General features: G+C 44.1%; 1 protein-coding gene and 1 pseudogene across 1 annotated transcript in view; one reads left to right on the forward strand and one right to left on the reverse strand.

Moving 5' to 3' along the window:
- Positions 1-25,101, reverse strand: part of BMPR2 (bone morphogenetic protein receptor type 2) — a 111,203-nt gene that overhangs the window by 42,621 nt on the left and 43,481 nt on the right. The window contains exons 2-3 of the mRNA XM_056861401.1: positions 3,509-3,682; positions 1,446-1,622 (exon numbers count right to left, since the gene is read on the reverse strand). Of these exons, the coding sequence (XP_056717379.1) occupies positions 1,446-1,622; positions 3,509-3,682 (351 nt within the window). The remainder of the gene's footprint in view (positions 1-1,445; positions 1,623-3,508; positions 3,683-25,101) is intronic.
- On the forward strand, positions 17,816-18,558 carry LOC130487856 (tubulin-folding cofactor B-like; annotated as a pseudogene).

Raw genomic sequence — 25,101 nt, forward strand, 5'->3', positions numbered from 1 at the left:
CCCCAGGCTTGTTCTCATAATGGCCAAACCGTGGCGCAGCCTAGCATAAAACATGAAACTGACTCGACGTTATCGGAACAATTCAAAAATTTAAATTAATTTTCTCCTATGCTGTCCCAAAGTTCTCTCACTAAAATAATTTCTCTCTCTACCTGACACTAAATGTTTAGATAAAAATCATATTTATTACGGCAGTTTTCGGTTCAGTCTTGAGATATTTAAACAGATGTTCTTATATCAATACACCGTAACTTCAGGAGACAGCCAGGACTCTTTGGATCTGATGTCTAAAATGTGGAGTCTATATCAACTTGTTACACAGCAATCTTGCCTATCTTACTATGGCAAATTAACCAACTGTAAAACAGCCTCTGAGAGCCCCGTGGCGCAGAGTGGTAAGCTGCAGTACTGCAGTCAAAAGCTTTGCTCACGACTGGAGTTCAATCCCGACAGAAGTCGGGTTCAGGTAGCCGGCTCAAGGTTGACTCAGCCTTCCATCCTTCCGAGGTTGGTAAAATGAGTATCCAGCTTGCTGGGGGTAAAGTGCGGATGACTAGGGAAGACACTGGCAAACCACCCCGTAAACCCAGTCTGCCTAGTAAATGTTGGGATGTGACATCACCCCATTTTGTCAGTAATGGCCCGGTGCTTGCACAGGGGACTACCTTTACCTTTAAAACAGCCTCTAGAGCCACTTGTAAAACTAACAGCCACAAAGGCAAATTTTTCTGTACTTGGGTTTTAAAATAGATTTTCTGTGCAACCCATATCATGTCACGACACGTTACAAACAGCCTGCATAATTACAGGTCATCAAGGATAGTCAGAGTACACTAAAATCCAAAGTGTTCTAGAACTACAAAAGACAAACCTCTTGATGTCTGGTACGATTCCATATGGATGCTGGGATGCAGTTATGATTTATGATTCCCTACACAACAGCTTCACAAAGGGTATGTTTCAAGAATTAGCCTCATCTGAGTACAGCCAAATGATATTGTTCCAATATGACACTAGATCAACAGATGATACCAATGTTCTTTGTAGGACAAAAAAACCTTTTAACCTAACAGAATGTATAGAGTAATAGGAACACATGAACACATGAAGCTGCCTTATACTGACTCAGACCCTTGGTCCATCGAAGTTAGTAATGTCTACTCAGACCGGAAGCGGCTCTCCAGGGTCTCAGGCAGAGGCCCTTCACATCACCTACTTGCCTAGTCCCTTTAACTGGAGATGCCGGGGATTGAACCTGGGACCTTCTGCATGCCAAGCAGATGCTCTGCAAACTGAGCCACAGACCCTCCCCATAGGACACTATGGTTCTTTAATTTCTCATGTAAAACTGCACGGCTTATAGATTGTATCAGGACCAATTAGTGCTTTTTTCAAAATTATTCTTCAACCCTGATTATTACACAAGCGGAGAAGGCCTGACTCACTGAAAGGCATCGCATCAGTAGGATCCGGCGGAAAGTTCTCTGTGAAGTTGACGTTGCACAAGTCGGTGCTGCAGCAGCAGAATCGATATGTCCCATTCTGAACTAAAGACGGGGTGGTGGTTACTATGCACTCTTCTGAGTAACAGTCGTGGGGATCTCCTATATGAGACCAACATCCTGAAAAAAGAAGCACACGAAACAGATCAATATGAGTTTCGGTCACACCCATCTCATTCCACTCAAACTTCCTCTTACGCTTTCTCCTCAAACGTGCACTCTCATCAGATTCTTTACTCCACGTCCTGCAAGACAGTGAAAGATCCAGGATCTCATTGGTTGAGATTGCTGAGAAAGCTGGATATTCATTGGAAGATAAACAAAAAAAAAGAGGGCGGGAAGACCCAACCTGAAAAACCAAGAGCTGGGTACCCAAGGTTGGGTGGAGAAAGGTAAAATAATGTTATATAGAAATATATTTATTTAAAGGCACTTGAGTCAGGGTTAAAAACATTAAAAATGATCAAGCAAGTCTTAATAGCAACTAACAGGTTGATAAACTTAACTGCACACCATACGTATTTTGGCCAACTGGCCATTATCAGTGGTCAGATAAAAACCCATATAATGCACAAACAATATACCATTTACCACAATATATAAAAACACAAAATTGTAAAAGCCCAGGTATGTATGTAGGGTATATATCAATTTTCAAATTTGAAAGCCCACTAAGTGGAATACCTGCAAGTAGTTTTACTCTGGGCTATATTAGTCTCCCAAACAGAGTATGCATGCGAGTATCAACCTGATAAAACCATCCATGTTTTGATATATTGTGATACATTTGTTTTATCATTTTAAATGTTTTTAACCGTGATATAAGCACCTTAAAATAAATATATTTCTATATAACATTATTTTATCTTTCTCCACCCAACCTTGGGTACCCAGCTCTTATTCACTGGAAGACCCAGTCAAAGGTAATACATTAATTTGAAAACATTTTTTGTGTACGGGGCTTCTCATTCTGCTACTTCTCTGCAGACTGAACTACAAGCACTTTTATATGTCATTCCAGTAAGCAATAAAAACAAGCACAGATGAAGGCACAGGAGCGCTAGAGCAACCACACGGAATATACTCTCTGTAGCAGTGGTTAAGAACACATGAAGACATGAAGCTGCCTTATACTGAATCAGACCCTTGGTCCATCAAAGTCAGTATTGTCTACTCAGACTGGCAGCGGCTCTCCAGGTCTCAGGCAGAGGTCTTTCCCATCACCTTCTTGCCTAGTCCCTTTAACTGGAGGTGCTGGGGATTGAACCTGGGACCTTCTGCATGCCAAGCAGATGTTCTACTACTGAGCCACAGTTCCTCCCCAAATATATCCATGAAATATCTATCAGTCACCCATACATGAACACATACATGAACACATGAAGCTGCCTTATACTGAATCAGACCCTTGGTCCATCAAAGCCAGTACTGTCTACTCGGGCCGGCTGCGGCTCTCCAGGGTCTCAGGCAGAGGTCTTTCACATCACCTGCTTGCATAGTGTCCCTTTAACTGGAGATGCCAGGGATTGAACCTGGGACCTTATGAATGCCAAGCAGATGCTCTACCACTGAGCCACGGCCCCTCCCCTGCTGGATCAGACTGAGAGGGGTTCTAAGACTACCATTCCATTTGGCAAAACGGAAGCTTTATCTTCCACACCAACCCTGCTAGACCGTGTGAATGAATCAGAGGGCTGAAGATCACCTGCAAATCCATTCATGTAGCAGTGCCGTCAATCTAATACAATGATCAGCAAGGAAGGTGTTAAAATTTTAAACAGACATTGTTTCAGCTATTTCCGTATGAAGGGCTCCCAATGCCAAAGGAAGATTTTGTTCAGACATAACAAGCCAGTTACGGCAGCACACTAGAGTGAGAAGAACAGAACACAGAGTAAGAGCCACAAGAAAATTAGTACCTGGCTGTATAAGTTGAGACCTTCATGCCAAATAGATTGTCTAACTACAACAGAACAATTCGCCGAGTGGGTATTGTTGAACATTACCTTGTTTCACAAGATGTATGTCTCCTTCTCGTGTTTTCTCCCAGAGACCGTAGCAGGTGCTGCCTTTCATACACAGAACGGTACCATTCTCTTGAGAAATTCGACTTTCGCTAATTCCATGATCATTTTGATATGGGTCCCTAAAAGCACATGTTGTCTCATCACTCTGGGCTGCTGAAAAAGAAAAGAATACCCAAGTTCAAAATCAAGATTGCAACACTTTTATATATATTTCCTTTCTTTTAGCCTTTTAGTGTGACAGTGTTCAGACCTGAATTGGCTGTAATCATTAAAGTGATATCCTACTGCCTATTAATGACTTTTCCTCTAAGTGAGAACAGTCTATTTATGCGCACACAGAAACACTGTCCTCTGCAACTTCTGCCCCAGTTTTTTTTTAAATCAACTGGCTGTCCAGGGATACTTCTGCTTCCCCGTCATCATGCCCAGCTCTCCATCGCTCCTCTGGCAGCCCCAATCAGCCGCCAACACCTTAAATGGGGTAGCCCCCCAAAGAGGTGTCACTGCACCTGGGTCCAGATAGGGCCACTCACCGCCTCTGTGTTCCTGTCAAGGGAATGAATGGGAGGTGTGCCACTCTGTGGAGGTAATGGGGGTGGGTGGGGATAGAAACCAGCTCTAATATCTCCTGTCAAGCAGCGCCTGTCTCTCCACTGCTGCTCTGCCGGCTCCTAAACAGGTCTGATCCCTAACACTTGAAGGTCCCAGGAGAGAAGGTCCCAGAAGAGAACGTACCACTTGAAGGTCCCAGCAGAGAAATTTTGGATTTTATCCCCACAGTGGAGTGGGCGATATAGAACAGCTGTCCTCCGCCTGTTGCTACAAGGCCATTTATGCATGGCTGTTTCCTCACAGTCACCCCGCCAACTACTTCGGGGCTTTGCTTTGAGTATGCTCGCATTTTCTAACTGTCAGAGGCCGCCTCACTCTCCCCCACATTTCTGCATGTTTTGCCCGCATTTTGCCTGTGTTTTCAGGAAATAGTGAGACAACCTTTGACGGCTGGAGAATGCATGCATAATCAGAGCAAAGCCCTGAAGTAGTCGATGGGGTGACCGCAAGTAAACAGCCATGCATAAATGGCCCAAGTAGGGTTGCCAGGTCCCTCTGCACCACCGGCAGGAGGTTTTTGAGATGCAGCCTGAGGAGGGCGGGGTTTGGGAGGGGAGGGACTTCTATGCCACAGAGTCCAATGGCCCAAGCAGCCATTTTCTCCAGGTGAACTGATCTCTATCGGCTGGAGATCAGTTGTAATAGAAGATCTCCAGCTAATACCTGGAGGTTGGCAACCCTTGGCCCAAGTGGGCAGAAGGAGCTGCCTGAAATCCTGAATGCCCCCCAAGATTTGCACACTGCCCACTGGAATCAGCCTTTACCACAAGTCCCCTTTTCAGAACCAGTCGCAATCAAGTGACACTGAGCCATACTGAGAAGAAAAAGAGCGTGAAGCGGCCCGCAGCACCTACCACAAGCTTGGTGCTGTTTATTATATTCACAATGAAGAGGCTTTAAAAATTCAGCAGGCAAGACCGGATGAACCGGAATACATGAGTCCCAGACCACATTATCTGTAAGTCTTAGATCATCATAATTAGTCTTTCCAGTGAGCGAACATCTCCCCTGAGCTATAAAGATCAAAATATCTTAAGATCCCAGGAATTCAAAGGAATTTCAGTACATTTTTTCTTTTTTGATACACACTAGGAATTGGGGCATAGCCTATAAAAACACTCCATAATAATTTCATCGGGAGAGGGATCCCTTTAGAAGGCGACAACTCTACTGAAAGTGAATAGAATTTAAACAAACTGAATCTATCAGAACAAGCTCCCTGTTTGGAGCATTTCCAGATTTTTCATAGATATTGATTTTAATACTGGGTCTCATTTGATTTCAACGCTCAGCAACATATATCAAAACAGAAACCAGACAATAACTTATTGTCCTACTAAATTGTAAAGGGAGAATCATACAAACGCTGAATTATGTTTTGCGGTATATCCAAATAAGGCCAAATTTAGCATCAAACAGAAAATGTCTGGGCTAGAGTAGTCCTTGCCAGAAGATGGAAACAGCCATCCCTCCCAGACGTGGAGGAATGGAAGGACAAACTAATGGAGTATGCCATCATGGCCAAAATGACCCATACGATGAATATAACCAATGATGTGACACATGATCAATTTAATGATAAACGGAAGTTATTTTATAGATACATTGAGGCTGAAAGATAAGTTAAAACAATTTTTAAAATTAAACATTATACAATTACAGGTAGCTTTTTAGTGAAGCAGAAAACTGTCAGATCAGCTATAAAACATGCAGGATGCTTATTTTTTTAATGCATTTATATTTACCGTATATACTCGCGTATAAGCCGAGTTTTTCAGCCCAAAAAAAGGGCTGAAAAAACCCAACCCGGCTTATACGTGGGTCAATACGGTAGGGGGGGAGGGAGGGAGGGGGGAAGGAGAACTTACCGCCGCCGGCCCGCGCGCCTTCCCTGCGGCCTGGGAGCGGCCAGCGGGGCCTTCCTGCGTGCAGGCAGGGCCCCGCTGCCGCCACCGGCCCACACGCCTTCCCTGCGGCCTGGGAGCGGCCAACGGGGCCTTCCTGCGCGCAGGCAGGGCCCTGCCGCCGCTGGCACGCGCGCCTTCCCTGCGGCCTGGGAGCGGCCAGCGGGGCCTTCCTGAAGATTAATATAAGTTCCTCATATGGACAGCTGCTACACTTTGTATCCCTTGAGGAGCCTGTTACAGTCTTTGTAAGAAGCTGTGCACCTGGTCTGCTTTAAAATTCGTAAGACTACTGTACTAAAGATCTTTATGAAAATTGAATATAGAAAGACCATGTATCCATTTGAGGAACTTATTAATCTTCATTGAAGTGAACACATACACTTATGGTGAAATATGTGGGACTGAAGAAGACTCCGAAACGATCATATCCCAGCATTCCATCTTGTTCTTCAGTAATATGAACATCCACTGAACATCTACCTGCATTTAGGATACGAAAAATATATGCCTAGATTGCTGTATATGCTTATGGCAATTTATGTACATAGCAACTTCACTGATGTGAATTGTCACTTCTGCATATAGCACTTTGCTGTTATTGTTTGTTTGGTTTTCCAATACAAACTGTTTTTGCAGCTATCTCAGTATATTCTTGTACTAATTTCCTAACTGGTAACAGTACAGAGATGTTTGTTTTTGTTGGTAACCTCCAGGTACTAGCTGGAGATCTCCTGCTTTACAACTGATGTCCAGCCGATAAAGATCAGTTCACCTGGAGAAAATGGCCGCTTTGGCAACTGGACTCCATGGCATTGAAGTCCCTCCCCTTCCCCAAACCCCACCCTCCTCAGGCTCCGCCCCAAAAACCTCCCGCCAGTGGCAAAGAGGGACCTAGCAACCCTACTGCAGGCCAGTCAGCAGGGGAGAGCGTTACTCTTTGCGGGCAAAGGAAACCAGCAGATGCCCACTGCTGTCAGGTCAAGCATGTCTAAAATACAGATTTACAAAGCCCGTCCCAAATAGCATCTGAGACGCCCATCACTGTGTGAGAGCAGGGATAGCCGAAGATCAGGAAGCGTTTAAGATGCCCGACACTGCGGGAAAACAGGGGTAGCCTGAAGATCGGAAGACGGTCCTCTAGAAGTGTTCCGTTTCAGTGACCTTCTTTAGTTCCGTTCCTCTTTCTGCTTACTACGTGCCCAGCAGACAGCGTATAAATAATCAACATCCATAACTTAAATAATATTGAAAGGTGCCCTCTATACAGCGAGAAACCTTACCTTATAATTCCAGTGTAGCATATAGCTTACTTCTACTTCACATCACTTCTCCCCAGTTCCAATAATGGATACCCATATGTAACAACTGCTAGGTACCACGCCTATTTAGCCTTCTTATTTTAATCCAATCCAGGTGTGAGTATGCATGTGCCTTCAGGATTAAAGGGGATTCAAGATCCAAGGACAGTCCGAGTTAAAGGGGCAGCATCAGTCATAACGGATGTGAATACTACTTCCCTAAATAAAGCAAGACAAGTCCTGTTCCATATTCAACCCATATGGGGTTACTGTGTTGAGGAGATGTTTCAAAAATGCTTCCTTCTGTAGTAGAATTTTCTCAATATTAATATATGAATATATATATTAATATATATTAAGCTTTGGTGCCACAACACAAAAAACCTACAGGGCCGCCTCTCCTGGTATCCCCCCCCCCCCGAGAGCTCTTTGCTGTACTAACAATAATCTACTGGTGATTCCCAGTCCAAAGCATGAGGGGCAGTCCTCAACGAGGGCAAAGGAGACCAGCAGATGCCCACTGCTGTCAGGTCAAACATTACACGGGCCTGTGGCAGCACCTGGAGCCACAAACGGGGCTTTCCCAACACACAGCCTGCTACAAACAACTGAAAAACCCTTTTGCCTGGAGACTGCAGCAGGGCAATAGATGCCTCCCAGAGCAAGTCTCTGAAAAGCCAAGCTCTCTCCCGCAAGGACTACCAGGTGGACAGGCTTGAGAAGTCACCCTTGGTTTGTGACGTCCTGTTCAGCTCAACGATATAATCATCTTTGCTACGTTTCTCAAACAAGTACATTCACCACAGAAGAAGATCTGCCCAGGACACAAAGTCTGTAAGAAATAACAATGGTAATATTCGATTGCACCAGAACGATATGTTCTGCCATCTCTTCATGCCATATAATCCTCTCAATTAGCTTACAAAAGATTAAACAACTCTGCAAAAGCTCATCCCACTTTGCCGTGATTTATGTTTAAATACTAGGGAGAAATTTCCTAGCTATTAATGTTACCTACTTTTCCCTTTTATTCAGGCATCCCCAAAGACAAAAGGAATCAACTACCAGCGTGAGTTCGACTGAACAATAATTGCAAGTTGCATGTACATAATTTTATTCTCAGGAACAGATGCTTTGCTCCGGGAACGCTCAGCTGTCCTGAATTTTCTGATCTGGCACAGGACTGCCAAAGAAACAAAGAGAGGATGTTGTTTCTATCTTGAGAAACAAAGAATTGATTCAGTTCAGAATCAAAATGCAAGTACTACTGCCGCAACTTTCAAGGGAGGAAAAGAATTATACATTGCCTTAAGCGCAAATTATTTTGTTCCTTGCGAATCCCTGGTGATTCCAAAATGGTACACAAAAAGAGCAGAAGTCAGGATAAGTATGCCTGATGAAAGGTTTGCTTGTCTTCCTAATCCACTTGTTATTCATGGGGGTAGTTCAGACATTCAAAATGTTCACTGGGTGATGTCTTCTGACCATCCTCGGGAAGACAGTTGTGCGAAGAGCCTCCTGTGTGACTTGGCTCCTCCACGGAGCAGCTGCAGGCTCCTGGAAACAACCTGCATAGCAGCAGAAGCACATTTTGCAGCCGCTGCAATTATGGAAGCTGCTTCCGGGGAAATTTGGGGAGGGGGGGCATAGCACAACATTCTTGATTTGGGCTCAGTTTCTTACCCTCTACTCCTCACATAAATCACTGAGAAGGGATTCCGTCTGGCCTGATTCATTCAGTTCATAGGTGTGCCTCTGAACTTTTTATATCAAACCTGTGTCCACGTGGGACTGAGTTTCATAACTACCAGCTCAAGCACACCAGTTCATCAAGATCATGTTGAGTTTTCTTCTCTGCGATCCAGTTTGTTTCAGCAGTTTGCTCAAGGTTCAGCCTTTCTAAACTTGGTGGGGATGGAAAGTGCCATCAAGTCACAGCTAACTTATGGTGACCCAATACAGTTTTCAAGGCAAGAGACGTTCAGAGGTGGTTTGTCATTGCCTGCCTCTGCATGGGCTGATAAGAGTTCTGAGAAAACTGGGACTGGCCCACAGTCACGCAGCAGGCTTCATGCGGAGGAGTGGGGAATCGAAGCCGGTTCTCCAGATTAGAGTCTGCTGCTCTTAATCACACTGGCTTTCTAAACTTACTAGGTCTTAATAGGTTCGAATCTTCAGGCCTCGTTGGGAAGATTCACCCAGCTCCTACACATCCTGCACCGCTCCTTCTCCCCCTAATCTAAAAACCCAAACGTGCTAAACATAAGAACGTAAGAAAGGCCATGCTGGATCAGACCAAGGTCCATCAGATCCAGCAGTCTGTTCACTCAGTGTCCAACAAGGTGCCTCTAGGAAGCCCACAAATAAGACAGCTGAAGCAGCATCCTGCCTTTGTTCCAAAGCATCTAATAGGCATACTCCTCTGATCCTGGAGAGAAGGAAGGAAGGAAGGAAGGAAGGAAGGAAGGAAGGAAGGAAGGAAGGAAGGAAGGAAGGAAGGAAGGAAGGAAGGAAGGAAGGAAGGAAGGAAGGAAGGAAGGAAGGAAGGAAGGAAGGAAGGAAGGAAGGAAGGAAGGAAGGAACATAAGAACAACCATGGTGGATCAGACGAAGGCCCATCAAGTCCAGCAGTCTGTTCACACAGTGGCCAACCAGGTGCCTCTAGGAAGCCCACAAACAAGACGACTGCAGCAGCAGCATCCTGCCTTTGTTCCACAGCATCTAATACAATAGGCACACTCCTCTGATCGTGGAGAGAATAGGTATGCATCATGACTACTATCCATGGCCCACATTCAAGGACCAGGGCCATTACAACCTTCCTACAACCAACCTCACTGCATCACTCCTTCTCACTGATGGAGTCCCACTTCCTTACCAGCCTCTGCTAACTGGGCCCTCAGCAGCCCAGGACATGTAAGTGCCCTTTAGCAATCCCACGCCTTCATATCACCAGCTACAGTGGGGGTTCATTGTCCATTTCTGGAACCCCCAAAGTCTTCACTGTTCATAAGCCTAACCTGCAGCGGTTATTCTCCCATCTCAGGTTGCCTAGTTCCATTCTACTGCTAGGGAGAGCCTCTGCTTACCGGTCAGATAAGGACTACTTTAAAGAACAGAGTTTTGTATGCTCCACAAATCATGCCAATTTAGTTAACATGGGAAACTTTTTTTTACTGAACACTTGATGAAAATACCAAGCCAGCACAGAATTTTAAAAAGCCACTGGCTGCTTCTTTTCAGGCCTCCACCTCAAACTGACCCCTTCCTGGCTTCCAAGTGTGGTTTTATATCCAACAACACACCCATTTTAAGTAGGGTTGCCAGCCTCCAGGTGGTGGCAGGAGATCTCCCGCTATTTCAACTGATCTCCAGCCAACAGAGATCAGTTCCCCAGGAGAAAATGGTCGCTTTGACAATTGAACTCTATGGCATTGAAGTCCCTCCCCTCTCCAAACCCTGCCCTCAGGCTCCACCCCAAAAACCTCCTGCCGGTGGTGAAGAGGGACCTGGCAACCCTAATTTTAAGGCTGCTTCCTGTAATCCTAAAAAAGAAATGTGGAAGATATAACGCGAAAAGTAGGCCAGAGTTCTTGTTAAATCCAGACATATCACTGAGTTCCAGGTTTTTAACCAACACAATTACTCTTGCAATTGCTTCTTTGATTAGTGTGGCATGACGTGGTTTTTACAAAAAGCTATGATGGTTAGTAGTAGCACTCCAGGCCCTTGCAAATTAATTGCTCCTCTTTTGTCTTTTTTTGCTCCAATATCTTCAAAGATATATAGTCAGGCAAAAAAAGCCGACAATTCCTTGCACGGCTGTCCTCTCCATTTCGACAGACATTATATCCCAAGGCCTGTGCAACTTACAAGAGCACCCCTGCCATGTACTGGAGCCTGCCAGGTGCTTGACAACCCTCCTGTCCCATGTGAACAGTCCAAGACAGGAAGAAAGCACAGGAAATACACACAAGCAAGCCCTTGTGAGTAGGGTTGCCAACCTCCAGGTACTAGCTGGAGATCTCCTGCTATTACAACTGATCTCCAGCTGATAGAGATCAGTTCCCCTGGAGAAAATGGCCACTTTGGCAATTAGACTCTATGGCATTGAAGTCCCTCCCCTCCCCGAATCCCACTCTCCTCAGGCTCAGTTGTAATAGCAGGAGATCTCCAGCTAGTACCTGGAGGTTGGCAATGCTATATAAGTCCCTTATTTATAAGTTCCAAAATATAAGAAAGGCAAGGTGGCTCACAACAGTTTAGGTACTCTGAAACCCCAAATTATGAACTACTGACAAGTGACTTTAGAACTGCAGCTTTTGAATTCAAACCAGATTACTGCATTTCCTTTCATAGATTATTCATTAATATTGCAATTGCCTCTCACTGTCTTCATGCTTACAGGAAATAGCATGTTGCAGAAATTCAGGACAAGCTCCTTGTTCCAGGAAGGTATCAGGCTGCCTATGGAACTATTCGCATATAACTGAAACACAGTATCCAAAAAGCCATAACAGATATACAAGCCAAATACAAGGCAACATTATTTCCACAAATAATATCTTGGTTTCATAAGGAGCACCAGTTACAGACACAACGCTGCACCAATTTACACATAAGTAAATCACTTTGATTTCAAGGACAGCATTCACAAGGGTGTTTAGGATAAGAGTTCCTAGTACTTCAAAAGCTCAGAAGATTTATTCTCTCACTGAGAATTCATTCAGTTTGTTTTGCTCTGATGTACATTTTTATAAACAGTTATACAAATCAAAAAATATTTATACTGGGGTAGAACCAATGAGTTTCCAAGAAGCCTTCTTCCAACAAGCAGGTCTTCTGAAGAGTGGTTTTGGGGTCATGGACCCCTCTGGGAATCTAATGAAAGCTATGGACCCACCTTCCCCAGAAAAATGTACATAAACACATACACACAAAATTTTGCCTAAGATTTATTTTAGTTAAAGGATGCCTACTGGTCACACACCAACTTTGATTTCCTTATATTACAACCTCAATACATACTATTTCCTTGCCTATCTAATAAAGACCATCCACAAGTATTAAACAGTATTATAATAACTACTCTGGAACCAAAACATTACAACAAACACTTGAAAAGACTAAATAGTTACCTTAAAATTCACCAAGACTCGATGAAAACAAAGAGAGATGTCCGTAATCATAATGACGGTACTTTTTCATTAATTCCTATCAATGGGAAACTATTCCAAATGTCATAACGTGGTGACGATGACAATTGTAGGTTACTTCAACATGTACACTAGCATCCCAAACCACCCTATATTTGTTTGAAGTCAAACAATATCCTAATAACAATTTGACATTATTATAATTTGACACTAAAAATATTTCCCTCCCACAAAGTCTATTTTTAAAGTAACAAGAAGGAAACTGAGGAAAAATCATTTGCTTTCACTGGTTCACAGACCCCCCCCCCTGAAGCCCATCTTTAGATCCCCTAGGGGTCCACGGACTACGGGTTAAGAACTCCTGCACTGGGAGAAGAGCCGCTTAAGTTGAAGGCTCCTTAGGTTGGAGGAAATCTTCAAACTTTGCTTAGCGTGGTAGAATAAGGGCAGGATTGACCCCCGGATAAACAAGCCAAGGCCACTGCTTTAAGCAGGACACCCCATAAAAAGGTGAATGTGGGTTTTATGTTTATGTCTTTATCAACAGAATCCTAAAATGATGGGGGCTGCTATTATTTTGAATGGTAATCAAAAGGATTGTTTTTAGATGGAACGACTGCACTAAAGACAATTAGTGATGTTCCAGATCTCTCATTCGCAAGAGTAAACTAACTGAAATCCCAAGTAACAGAGTCTTAGAATCATAGAGTTGGAAGGGGCCATACCGGCCATCTAGTCCAACCCTCTGCTCCATCAGGATCAGCCTATAGCATCCCTGACAAGCGTTCATCCAGCTGCTACTTGAAGACCACCAGTGAGGGTGAGCTCACCACCTCCTTAGACAGCCAATTCCACTGCTGAACTACTCTTACCGTAAACATTTTTTCCTAATATCCAGCCAGTACCTTTCTGCCCATAATTTAAACCCATTATTGTGAGTCCTATCCTCGGCTACCAACAGGAACACCTCCTGCTGTCCTCTAAGTCACAGCCTTTCAAATCCTAAAAGAGAGCAATCATGTCCCCCCGCAACCTCTTCCACACTGAACATTCCCAAGACGGTCAACCTTTTCTCATAGGGCTTGGTCTCCAGGCCCCCGATCATCCCCTTCACTCTTCTCTGCACCTGTCCTCTTCAATGGAGCAGACTCAGAGGATTAAACTACCAGTTCCTGCCATAAAGATACATGGACTGTCACATCTACAACAGGTTCTCTGTCCATTTCCAGTAGAACCTGCCACGACACAAAGCTCTTAGAGCTCCTATAGCCTCAATAGCTTTTAGATTGCTTCTCTGGGATCCCAGGGGTGCAATCATCTAGACTCTGGCTGCACATTTCCTTTTACATTGTTTTCCTAGTGATTAGTAGTGTTAGTAATTTTTCTTGCATCTTCGGCTTGCATTTACTGGCACTTTCAAATGCCCATCAACTATTTCCATTAATCAGTATTGTATGACTTGGCCCACTGTCTGCAGAAGTCAGGACCAAAAAATATAATTTCCCACTACATCTCCCAACAACAATGTTCCTGAATAATGACAGTGGAAATTTTAATAGCACCACGCGCCTGTTTCTTAAGGCAAATCTAATGCAGATGTCGGGTTAATCAGAAAATATGTTTTTCTATGGTGGTAATGACTCCATGAAATCAACTAAGCAAACACACATTAGTACATATAGAATAATTTGCTTAATTGTGGGGAATCGGAATGACACAAAGGAGTGACACGGTGATTATTGAAACTGCTTTGTTTTAAACCTGCAGTGTGCAATTTTAAAAAGCTGAAACAAGAAGCCACTGAATTCATCACATGTTCAAAACTATGCCACAATACTGGCCAAACATTCAAGTAATATAGGGTCAATTCACATTGCAGTAGAGGTTTTAGTTTTTGCAAAAATCTACTCCATTTCAAATGACCATTAAAAAAATTAGCCCAATGTCCATCTGAAAGTCATGGACTGCAAATGTCTGATGCAAAAAAAAAAGGGAAAAAAAAGAAACAGAAATAATGGGACACTTTTCTCTCCCACACCTGAGATTGGAACATGCATTTAATCAAAATACCAATGTTCCAAAAACATTACATAGTCAGTAACTTGCTTACAGTTTTTAATTTAAACTTTTTAATTTAAGTTTAATTTAGTTAAGTTTTTAATTTAAACTTGCTTAGATATCTCCTTGCAAATATTCCCAGCTTGGTAAAACTATAACATACCCCTTCAACATCCTTTGTAAACATAAAGACAAAATTCTTTTAGAACAGAAGATGCTGCACTTATGATTAGTGTCATCGAGTGAATCCATATATTATACAGTTTATTCCAGTTCAGTTAAAAGTTGGGAGAGGCTGAGAAGACATTTGCACAAAATTAATTAACGGAAATCTCAAAGCAGACCACTCAAAAACATGGTAATTCATTAGCATGAATACTTCTCCATTCCTACTTGTATCTGACAAAGGAAGCTTTGACTCTTGAAAGCTCACATCCCAAAAATATAGTTGGTCTCTAAAGTGCTACTGGACCCAAATCTAGCTATGCTAATTCATTGTTAGTCTAAGAAAGGTGGGTTGGATCCAGCAGAACATTTCCGCAAGCGGAAATGCAAGAAAAAGATTGTGGTAGCCTCTTAAGCTTAGTCAAACTTGTTATATCCCCACTTGCGTTGCTGTGTGCATAAGATCATGTGCAACCAACCTCTAGGCACTATAATATAGAGAGAGGAATGCTCTAGATATTGCATAAGAACTCACACAAGCTACACTGCACTAATAGGGTTGCCAAGCTCCAGGTACTAGCTGGAGATCTCCTGATGTTACAACTGCTCTCCAGCCGACAGAGATCAGTTCATCTGGAGAAAATGGCCGCTTTGGCAATTAGACTCTATGACATTGAAGTCCCTCCCCTCCCCAAACCCTCTCCTCCTCAGGCTCCACCTCAAAAACCTCCCGCCGGTGGCAAAGAGGGGCCTGGCAACCCTATGCACTATGTAAATGCTTGCGCTTGCATATCTGGGGACAGAGTCAAAAGCCCCTTTAAGATCTAAAATGTAGCATATAACTTGTTGCCACGTCTGCCACAGTATTCATTGGCTAGATAGATGAGGGTAGCACAGTGATCCAGGGAAGACTTCCTTTGGCAAAATCCTATTTGCTCAGGACCCAGGATCTTATTGTCTGATCATAAGGTTTTCAGAGACAATTTGCAGGATCTGAGCAAGGCTGTCAAAGATAGGACATTCTGGAGGACTTTCATTCATAGGATCGCCATGAGTCAGAAGCGACTTGACGGCTCTTAACACACACACACACACACACACACACACAGGATCTTATGCTCAGACATCCAAAAGGGAAGTTTATTTAGTAGGTGCCTAGCATACAGTTTCCCCACAACAGAAAGAAGACTGATTGGTCTGTAGTTTGTTGGTGAGGTGGTGTTTCCCTTTTTAAATATTGGTACTTAAGATTGCACTCATCCATGTATCTGGCATTTTGCCTTTTCTATTGATTATAGTGAAAAGAGCAGCCAGTGGTAGAACCCACCAATCAGGATGAAGCGTCACTAATTTTGAAGTTAATGTTTTCAACAGTAACAAATAAAACATGTTGGCACCCATGATACCATGATTCATAAAGTGTAATCCAAGCTGGGGCTATTATTTGCATAAAATTCTGTACTGGGCCAGAATTTTGGGAAGCCTTTAAAAACTGCTAACCAGTAAATGAGGTTCCCAAAAGCATTATACATATTGGGGAGGGGCTGAGGCTCATTTGTAGAGCACCTGCTTGGCATACAGAAGGTCTCAGGTTCAATCCCCTGCATCTCCAACTAAAAGGATTAGGCAGTAGGTGATGTGAAAGACCTCTCCCAGAGACCCTGTAGAGCCGCTGCCAGTATGAGTAGACAATACTGATGGACCAAGGGTCTGATTCACTATAAGGCAGCATCATATTTACACAGATAGACACATGTATAGACACACACATTAACATCACAGCATGCAAAATAATGTCCCATCACTGTAGAAATTCTTCAGTTGTATCATCTTTTCTTAAAAGGCCTCCTATTGTCTTCATTCTTAAAAGATACCTGTCTGATTTCTAATGTTTATTTTTGCTATTAGAACATGTTGCCTAATTGTGTAAGGGAATTTCTCTAATTCCAGTTTCCAGTAAAAGATGTTCATCTGTTTAAGAAGTTATTGTGTGCAATCCTCTAGGGCATTGCACTGTGCTTCCCACTTAAAAAATTCCAGACATTCATTTTTACATTCTGTGACGCACGTATGCCTCACATTGATAAAGTCAGGCCCCATTTTTCTAGTGCTTAGAATTGTCCCATGATGCTCCATGTACTAGAGGCAGAATTCACAAACAGAATGGCTGAGCGGAAACTGCAGAGAGCCTTCAACAATTCTGCAGAGAGTGTCCAAGTTGCCATGGAATCACATTGTATCAATAAATTCCTCACCATGGTCTGGTCAATTTTTTAGCTGAATACATAAAAAAACAAGGGTGATGTATCATAAGACGTCAAATGCCCACCACAGTAACTAAGCTGCAGTGAACCATATATTGTTTTCTAAATAATTGCAATTTTTATACAACATCTTTTTTTATACAACCACGCTAGGACTTGCCTTTGGGGTCCCGCCAGTAACAGTTTCTGGTGTTCTGTTTCACTAAGCTTTCTGGTGAGCTGCCCAAGGGAATTCAGAGTTCTTTTCACTATTTCTCTTTAAATAATGGGTAACTAGCAGCACAGTCCTAAGGTTAGGGTACTTATGGTGGGCTCGGGGACGGTGTAGCCACACCGCCTAGAGTGGCTTGGTGGCCCGATGCAGGAGAAAATGTATTTCCCCCCGAAACCCCATGTAACTGCCCCATTGAGTTACACAGGGCTGTGCCATGGTTTGTGCCTGCAAAAGGGGGCACTCCCAGGGCAAAAGGGCTTTAGGAGCTGACTAAAGTCAGCCCTGCCCCCAGGAACGCCCCCTCTGGTGCAAGCTCTTACACCAGCAAAACGCTACTGCGGCAGCTTCTCCGATGCCTGAGCATGGCGCTGCTGCACCGCTCCCCGGCACCGATGTAAGTGGCCCGCCGCTGGTGTAGATGCCCATTTTCACACCGTGAGTGGCATCTATCGCTGATGCTGGGGTCATGCCACCTCAAAAAGCAGGTTCCAGACCAGTAGTCTTCCTGAGAAAAAAGGTACACTTCAACCAGTGCTGGAAATGAGTTATGCTGCACAACTACCTGAGTCTTTTAACCACTAGAAAGGATGACATGGGCAGCGGTGTCGAGTCGCCAGCAGGATGGCTGCAATGAGCGTGACGGGGAGCCCTGGGGTGGTCTCAGTGTCCATCAGCAGCAGCCTCAACTCCTTCCGGGTCTTGAAGCGCTACGCCCGTGGCCTCACCATCGCCGAGTTCAAGTGTAAACTGGAGCTGGCGGTGGGAAGCCCTGCATCATGTATGGACCTGCAGCTCTACACACCAGATGACAAGTTTGTGATGAAGCTAGACAGCGATGAGGCCTTGCTGGGTTCTTACCCCATTGACAACGGGTGCAGGATCCACGTTATCGACCGGAATGGTGAATACAAAGCTTGGGGAATACAAAGATGTGTAGAGGGTAGAGAAATTCCAGATACCCGATACTGAATACAACAAAAGAACAGATTCAGCCCGCTCCTTCTTGAAGCGCAATAAACTGGGGCAGTACAATGAGGAAGAAATGGTGAAGAAGGAAGCAGAGCAGAAGCAGGCGGAAGAGAAGGCCCTGGCAGAAGCTATTCCTGTGGGATCGAGGTGTGAGGTGCGGGCGGCGGGGCAGCCAAACAAACGCGGGATGGTGATGTACACTGGTATAACAGAGTTCAAGCCCGGCTACTGGATCAGCATCAAGTACGACGAACCTCTGGGGAAGCACGACGGCAGTGTCAGTGGAAAGCAGTACTTTGAGTGCCAGCCGAAATACGGAGCCTTTGTGAAGCCCCGTCACAGTGGGGGATTTCCCAGAGGACTATGGACTGGACGATGAGATGTGAAGGGGATGGGAAGGGGGGTGAAGAAACTGGGGGAGGAGTGCGACAGTCTCCCTTTGTGCCATCGCCCAGGTTGCTGCCACTTCTGGGATGTGCCACTGCTGCGCGCTGTGTTCCTACGGATGAGCCGGCAGGAGAAGACCTAACGGCTGCCGCCTTTTTCATTGGTGTTTGGGTTGCTTTTCTTTCTTCTTAGTAGTATGTGTCTGTTCTGTGAAAATGCCAGACCCTTTGTGTGTTCTCACATGCTTACCCTTCTGTGCCTGTTTGGTAAGATAGAGAACACTGGAGTGACTTTGCTTTGTAGTAGTAGCCCGTGAAGTGGTGGGGGGGAGGGGTCTGCTCTCCCACCACTCCCTGCTGTACACTTGAGCAGTTCCCGAAGTGGTTTGGTTTGATTTAAGCGTGTTGCCACCAGCGAGGCAAAGGGACTCTGCCATGGGACTCTGCCCTCACGTGGCGTCTCAATCAAACTCAGTTGCCTCCCCTGCAGAGCGACTCTGTGGCTATGCGTTGTGTGGGTGACGGCTGAGTTGATACGAGCGCAGGGGCCCCTGGGAGAGTGTTTTTGGTGTCATGTTTGAATCAGACCCCAGTGTAACAGGTTGATGCCAATTTGAGATCCTTTCTACAAATCTAAACCAAGACATTTCTGTGACCATGCATTTCTTTTTTTTGCCATTGTTAAGAATTATTATTTTATTGTTTTGTGCTGTTGGTTGATGCAATGTGATAATTATAGATTTTAAAACATTGGAGCGGGGGGAAGAGAAACACATTCCATGCAGGAGTAAAAAAAGAAAGAAAAAAAGAAAAGAAAGGATGACATGGAGATGCTTAGGAGCTATTGTTCCACTTACACGTGACTTGCTTTCTGTAAAACGTGCAATGATTTTGCACATTGTGAAAGACAGTTCTTCAAGAAACAGACTAAGCCCAAACATAGAGTATGCCCATCAAACAGTAAATTATTATACTGGTTTCTACCACCTTCATACAATAAGCTAATTTATTAATTACACTGCACTATTCTCCTCCAAACTGCTCAGGACAGCACAGCTGGGATTTCCCTCATTTACTCTTTGGGCCAAACTACAAATTACAGCATCCAATTATATGCCACCCTGCACTTTCTGTCACAAAGGAGGTATTCATATGAGCAGTGTGCTGTACATCCTGGGAGATGAGATTTCCTTGCAACAGATGTGTTTCCTTGAAGATGCACATCTAGACCCCCCACAGCTCAGAAAACATCTCAGTGTGACAGACCCTGGGAGGCAACAAAAAGAACCCCCATACCAAGCCTAGGATGACACCGCTGCTTCATCACTGCAGCCCTTTGGTGGGCTATGGTAGCTAAGCACAAGTATACACCCAGGCAGAACCAATTCTCTTTAAATATGAGTATGTCAGTCCCAAAGAGTCAGAGTGGTGTAGTGGTTAAGAGTGGCGGACTCTGATCTGGAGAAACGGGTTCAATTCCCCACTCCTCCCCATGAAGCCTGCTGGGTAGGGTTGCCAACCTCCAGGTTGTAGCTGGAGATCTCCTGCTGTTATAACTGCTCTCCAACCGACAGAGATCAGTTCACCTGGAGAAAATGGCCGCTTTGGCAATTGGACTCTATGGCATTGAAGTCCCTCCCCTCCCCAACCCCCACCCTCCTCAGGCTCCGCCCCAAAAATCTCCCACCGGTGGTGAAGAGGGGCCTGGCAACCTTACTGCTGGGTGACCCTGGGCCAGTTACCGTTCTCTCAGAACTCTCTCAGCCCACACAAAGGCAGGCAATGGCAAACCACCTCTTGAAAACCCTACGGGGTCGCCATACGTCAGCTGTGACTTGATGTCGCGTGCATACCCACACAAACACACACACACACACTCTAGCATATCAGTCCCACTGTAGTGTTAGGACAACAGCACAAAATGTCAACCAGCTGCAAATGAATGTGAAAGAATTAATAAGAACAGACTGCTGGACTTGATGGGCCTTGGTCTGATCCAGCAGGGCCTTTCTTATGTTCTTATGTTCTCAAATGAACCATTTTAAGACACATCGTAATACGGACAATGCTGCAACCAGATACCCTTCACAATCTCTTCTGTCCCAATAAACAGGGCTACAGCAGGCAAAGCTAATATATACTAATATGTCTCTGCAAGACAACAGCAGCTTGACTGGGTAAGCAAAATAACTGGCCATATTATGCATAAGGAAGGGGTTTTTAGTTTATCTTAGTAGATAGCCATTATTTTAAGTTGTCACTGACTCTGCCCCCTTCCCTTGGCAAGATACTGGAGGCGGGGCACAGTCTTGCTTCTTGCTTTGTGCTGGACAATACAGAGTAAAATTATTTTCAATCCCACATCCACATTTTCTTCCAGATTTAAGAGGAATCAGGTCTCGTCTCTTATGCTACGCTTCAAGTGAGAAAGCGTCTTCTCACTCCCCTTTGCGACAGGCAGGAAACTTGGGAGGCTGAACTTCTGGCAAGGATCAATAAATAATGCACATTTTTATAGTGTCGTCAAATGTTCAAGTGCTTCACGCAGTTTGTAATCCTAGCAAATCTCTAAGGCAGATCACTAAGCCATCTGCCAATTAAGCAGCTCTTCCACTGGAGAGAAAGCCACTCCAGTTGGAGGAAGTCCTCAAGCTTTACTGAGCGGAGTGGTACAATACAGGTCATTATCCCTACACTGCAGAGGGAAGACAGACAGAGCAGCTTGTCTAAGGCCACCAAGAGACTTGGGAGAACATGCATGGTGTAGTGGTTAGAGTGCCGGACTAGGTTCTGGGAGACCTGGGTTTGAATCCCCGGTCCGTCACAGAAGATTTCTGGGTAAGGCTGGTCACAGAGTCTCATTCTAACCTACCTCACAGAGTTGTTAGGATAACATGGAAAGGGAGACAATGTTGTGAGACACCTGGATCCCCACAAGGGAGGGGGGAAAGGTAAAGGTACAAGCACTGGGTCATTACTGACCCCTGGGGTGATGTCACATTGCGATGTTTACTAGGCAGACTAAGCTTACACGATGGTTTGCCAATGCCTTCCCCAGTCGTCTAAGCTTTACCCTCAGCAAACTGGGTACTCTTTTTAACAGACCTTGGAAGGATGGAAGGCTGAGTCAACCTTGAGCAGGCTATCTAGAACAGACTTCCATATGGATCGAACTCAGGTCGTGAGCAGAGCTTGGACTGCAGTACTGCAGCTTACCTCTCTGTGCCACGGAGCTCATACTGGGGAGAATGGCAGATAAATTAATAAATACATCCCCCTATACAAGGCTTCTGGTCTTCCTGCAGATAATTTTTTAATTAACGGCAACAAGAGTTAGACACTCATAATTCCAGCAAAGCATTTAGTAAACTCTTATAGAGTAGACTGATTGAATTGAAGATGGATACATATCAGAGCATTTTTAAAAATTGATGGATATTTTCAATTTCCGCAGTGCAACCAGTTTGAAGGAAATCTACCTCATGGCTGTGTTCCAATAACACTTGTTATAAATCAACTTTACTCTCAGTTAGCTATTTTTCTTACATTGCTCAAGACAACCAGAAATAGACTTTATGAATATAGCTGTTTATTTAGCAAAAACATCCAATCGGGGTTTTTTCTTGGAATAGTTTCAACTTGTGTTTAAAAAATTACATCTAAAAATTCTCAGTGCCTGCCTCCATGGGTATAAGGTCCTATTTTCTATTAATATTAGCTGTTTGATTGAGTTTTGTGTATGTGTGCCATCAAGTCACAGCTTTTCTTGCCCACAGACAGCCTCCTACCCTTAACTTCTCACCCACAGCAATACCCTTCCAAACATGGGACATGGACTCTGGGACCAGGGCCTGCAACAAAGCAAGATGCCAGCTCTGACCTCAAATGCCAGCGATGCCCTTCTGCTCTCTACATCAGACAAACAGGTGTAAAAGAATAAATGGACGTAAATTCAACATTAAAAACCACAATGCTCAAAAAATTCCAGGTCATTCCGCTGCTGACCTAACAGTGATAGTCCTCGCACAGAGAAACATCAAGGAAAATTACCATGGGAGATTGCTGAACTTGAGTTAATTCACAAGTTCCGAACAATGGAACCCCCAGGGCTGAATAGGGACACAGGAATTCTTATCTCATCACAGATGCTAATGTTCTGCCCCCAAGCATCTCGCCTCTGCTCTAATTAAGCTGATTACAACATGCATGGTACCTTTGCATCCTTTACAAGCATTCTTTGCCACACCCTCCCACCTTCTGACTAGAATAAAAGGACTCAAGAGATCTCCATTTCTACTCCCCGCACGCAGGCACGCACGCACACACACACACACACACACACACACTGATGAAAATCTCTTTTTGGTCTCTAAGGTGCTACTGGACTCGAATCTGTGTGTGTTAAGTGCAGACAAGTCGCTTCCGACTCATGGCGACCCTATGAATCAAAGTCCTCCAAAATGTCCTCTTTGACAGCCTTGCTCAGATCTTGCAAATTGAGGGCTGTGACTTCCTTTATTGAGTCAATCCATCTCTTGTTGGGTCTTCCTCTTTTCCTGCTGCCCTCAGCTTTTCCTAGCATGAGTGTCTTCTCCAGTGACTCTTTTGGTCATAACGTGACCAAAATACGATAGCTTCAGTTTAGTCATTTTAGCTTCTAGGGTCAGTTCAGGCTTGATTTGATCTTTAACCCACTGATTTTTTTTGGCCGTCCACGGTATCCATAACACTTTCCTCCAACACCACAAAGGAATCTACTTTCTTCCTATGAGCTTTCTTCAATGTCCAGCTTTCACATCCATACATAGTAATAGGGAATATGATGGCACGAATTAACCTGATCTTGGTTGCCAGTGACACATACGTTACACTTCAGAACCTTTACTAGATCCTTTCATGGCTGCCCTTCCCAGTCTCAATCTCCTGATTTCTTGGCTGCAGCCTCCCTTTTGGTTGATGATGGAGCCAAGGAATAGAAATGGAATATTACACTACATGCAATAAGACAATATTTAACTATTTGTTGCCTTACACGGCAAATTATTTGTTGCCTTACAGTTTACACCCAAAGTAAATGGATTTATCTTGACTAAAAAAAAAAACTAACAAAAAATGAACCAACTACTGCCCCGAGAGAAGTTCTTCTGAACGAGCTTTTTTGTTAAAATATAGTTTGCTTGTCAAGCAACCCATCAACCATAAGCAAGTTTTTTTTAAAGAAGTTATCCTGAAAATGAAAAAGGGTTTTGCTTCGGAAACATCGTTCTGCTCTGGCCAACGTCATTAATTTTCATTAGTTTACATTACAAAGAAAATGGAAACAATAGGCTGAGAGCAGCTGCCCTCAGAGATCCCCAGCTCAGTGGAATTAAGTTTACTTCCCCCGAAAACAGAAGGACTCCTGTCCAGCTTTGGACTCCTTCGCGTGGAGGCAGCCTGAATTGCTGGAGCAAGCTGCCACCAGACAAAAAGCAACATTGTTTATCAACACCCAGTCCTTGTAATGACAGTTTATCTTCTTCCAATCACTTTCGCTAACTTAAGTGAGATGAGAACCCTCTGAATTTGAACAGAGTTACCCCTTGCAACTGAATCTGTGTTCATTAGCGAATAATTTGCTGTTAAATGCCCAAATTACATTTCGTGGAACTCACAATGTCTAAATTGCTTCGGATACATCGACGATGTAAACAAAATATAATTGCAGAGCTATGACGGGCCCGGGGAGCAGAGTGAGGAGGCGCGAATCAATTTTAAAGCAAGTCAATACAAAATGCAAATTACCTGTTTGGGCATTGATGAATGCACCATGTGTTTATTTTACTTCCTATGGGCTCTCCAGGCAGAGCGTTACAATTAACAATCCCCACCCCAAATCTGAGAGCGCCTCCCACTTTTCCCGACTGTTCTGAAGAGATAAACATTCTGAAAAAATGTTCTCTTAACACCAACTCACAACTCTTTTCACCCCCCCCCCCCAAAGGCACTTCTTAAAGCTTAAGAAAAATTTAGGCTGCTAATTTGCAAAACAAATCAGCTAACATAAACAAATACTGACTCTTGCAGCTGCTTAACATCACACTGTAGCCAATTATGCCCCCCCCCCAGTCATTGAAAGCTTTTCAAAGCCAGGCATGAGAAGTCAGAGAGGAGAGCCAGTCGAGCGTATCCAAGTTAACACACTCCTCGAGCAATCCAATAGGCTCAATGTAGAAGAAAAAAGAAAAAGAATCAGCAGAGCCCCTGCCGCTATTTAGTTACTTTCAGGTTGACTAGGCTTTAGTGTGCAATTGTAACTCAGCAGTTGCTCCATCCAAGCATTATTCAAGGAAGAACTTTCTGATATTCCCTTGAAACAAATGTCCTTTTAGATCATTATTATTTTGTCAACATGGTTGTAAGTTAACACACATGAACACATGAAGCTGCCTTATACTGAATCAGATTCTTGGTCCATCAAAGTCAGTCTTGTCGATTCAGACCAGCAGCAGCTCTCCAGGGTCTCAGGTTGAGATCTTTCGCATCACCTACTTGCCTAGTCCC

The sequence above is a fragment of the Euleptes europaea genome, chromosome 15 (genome assembly GCF_029931775.1).
Source record: "Euleptes europaea isolate rEulEur1 chromosome 15, rEulEur1.hap1, whole genome shotgun sequence".
NCBI lineage: Eukaryota > Metazoa > Chordata > Lepidosauria > Squamata > Sphaerodactylidae > Euleptes > Euleptes europaea.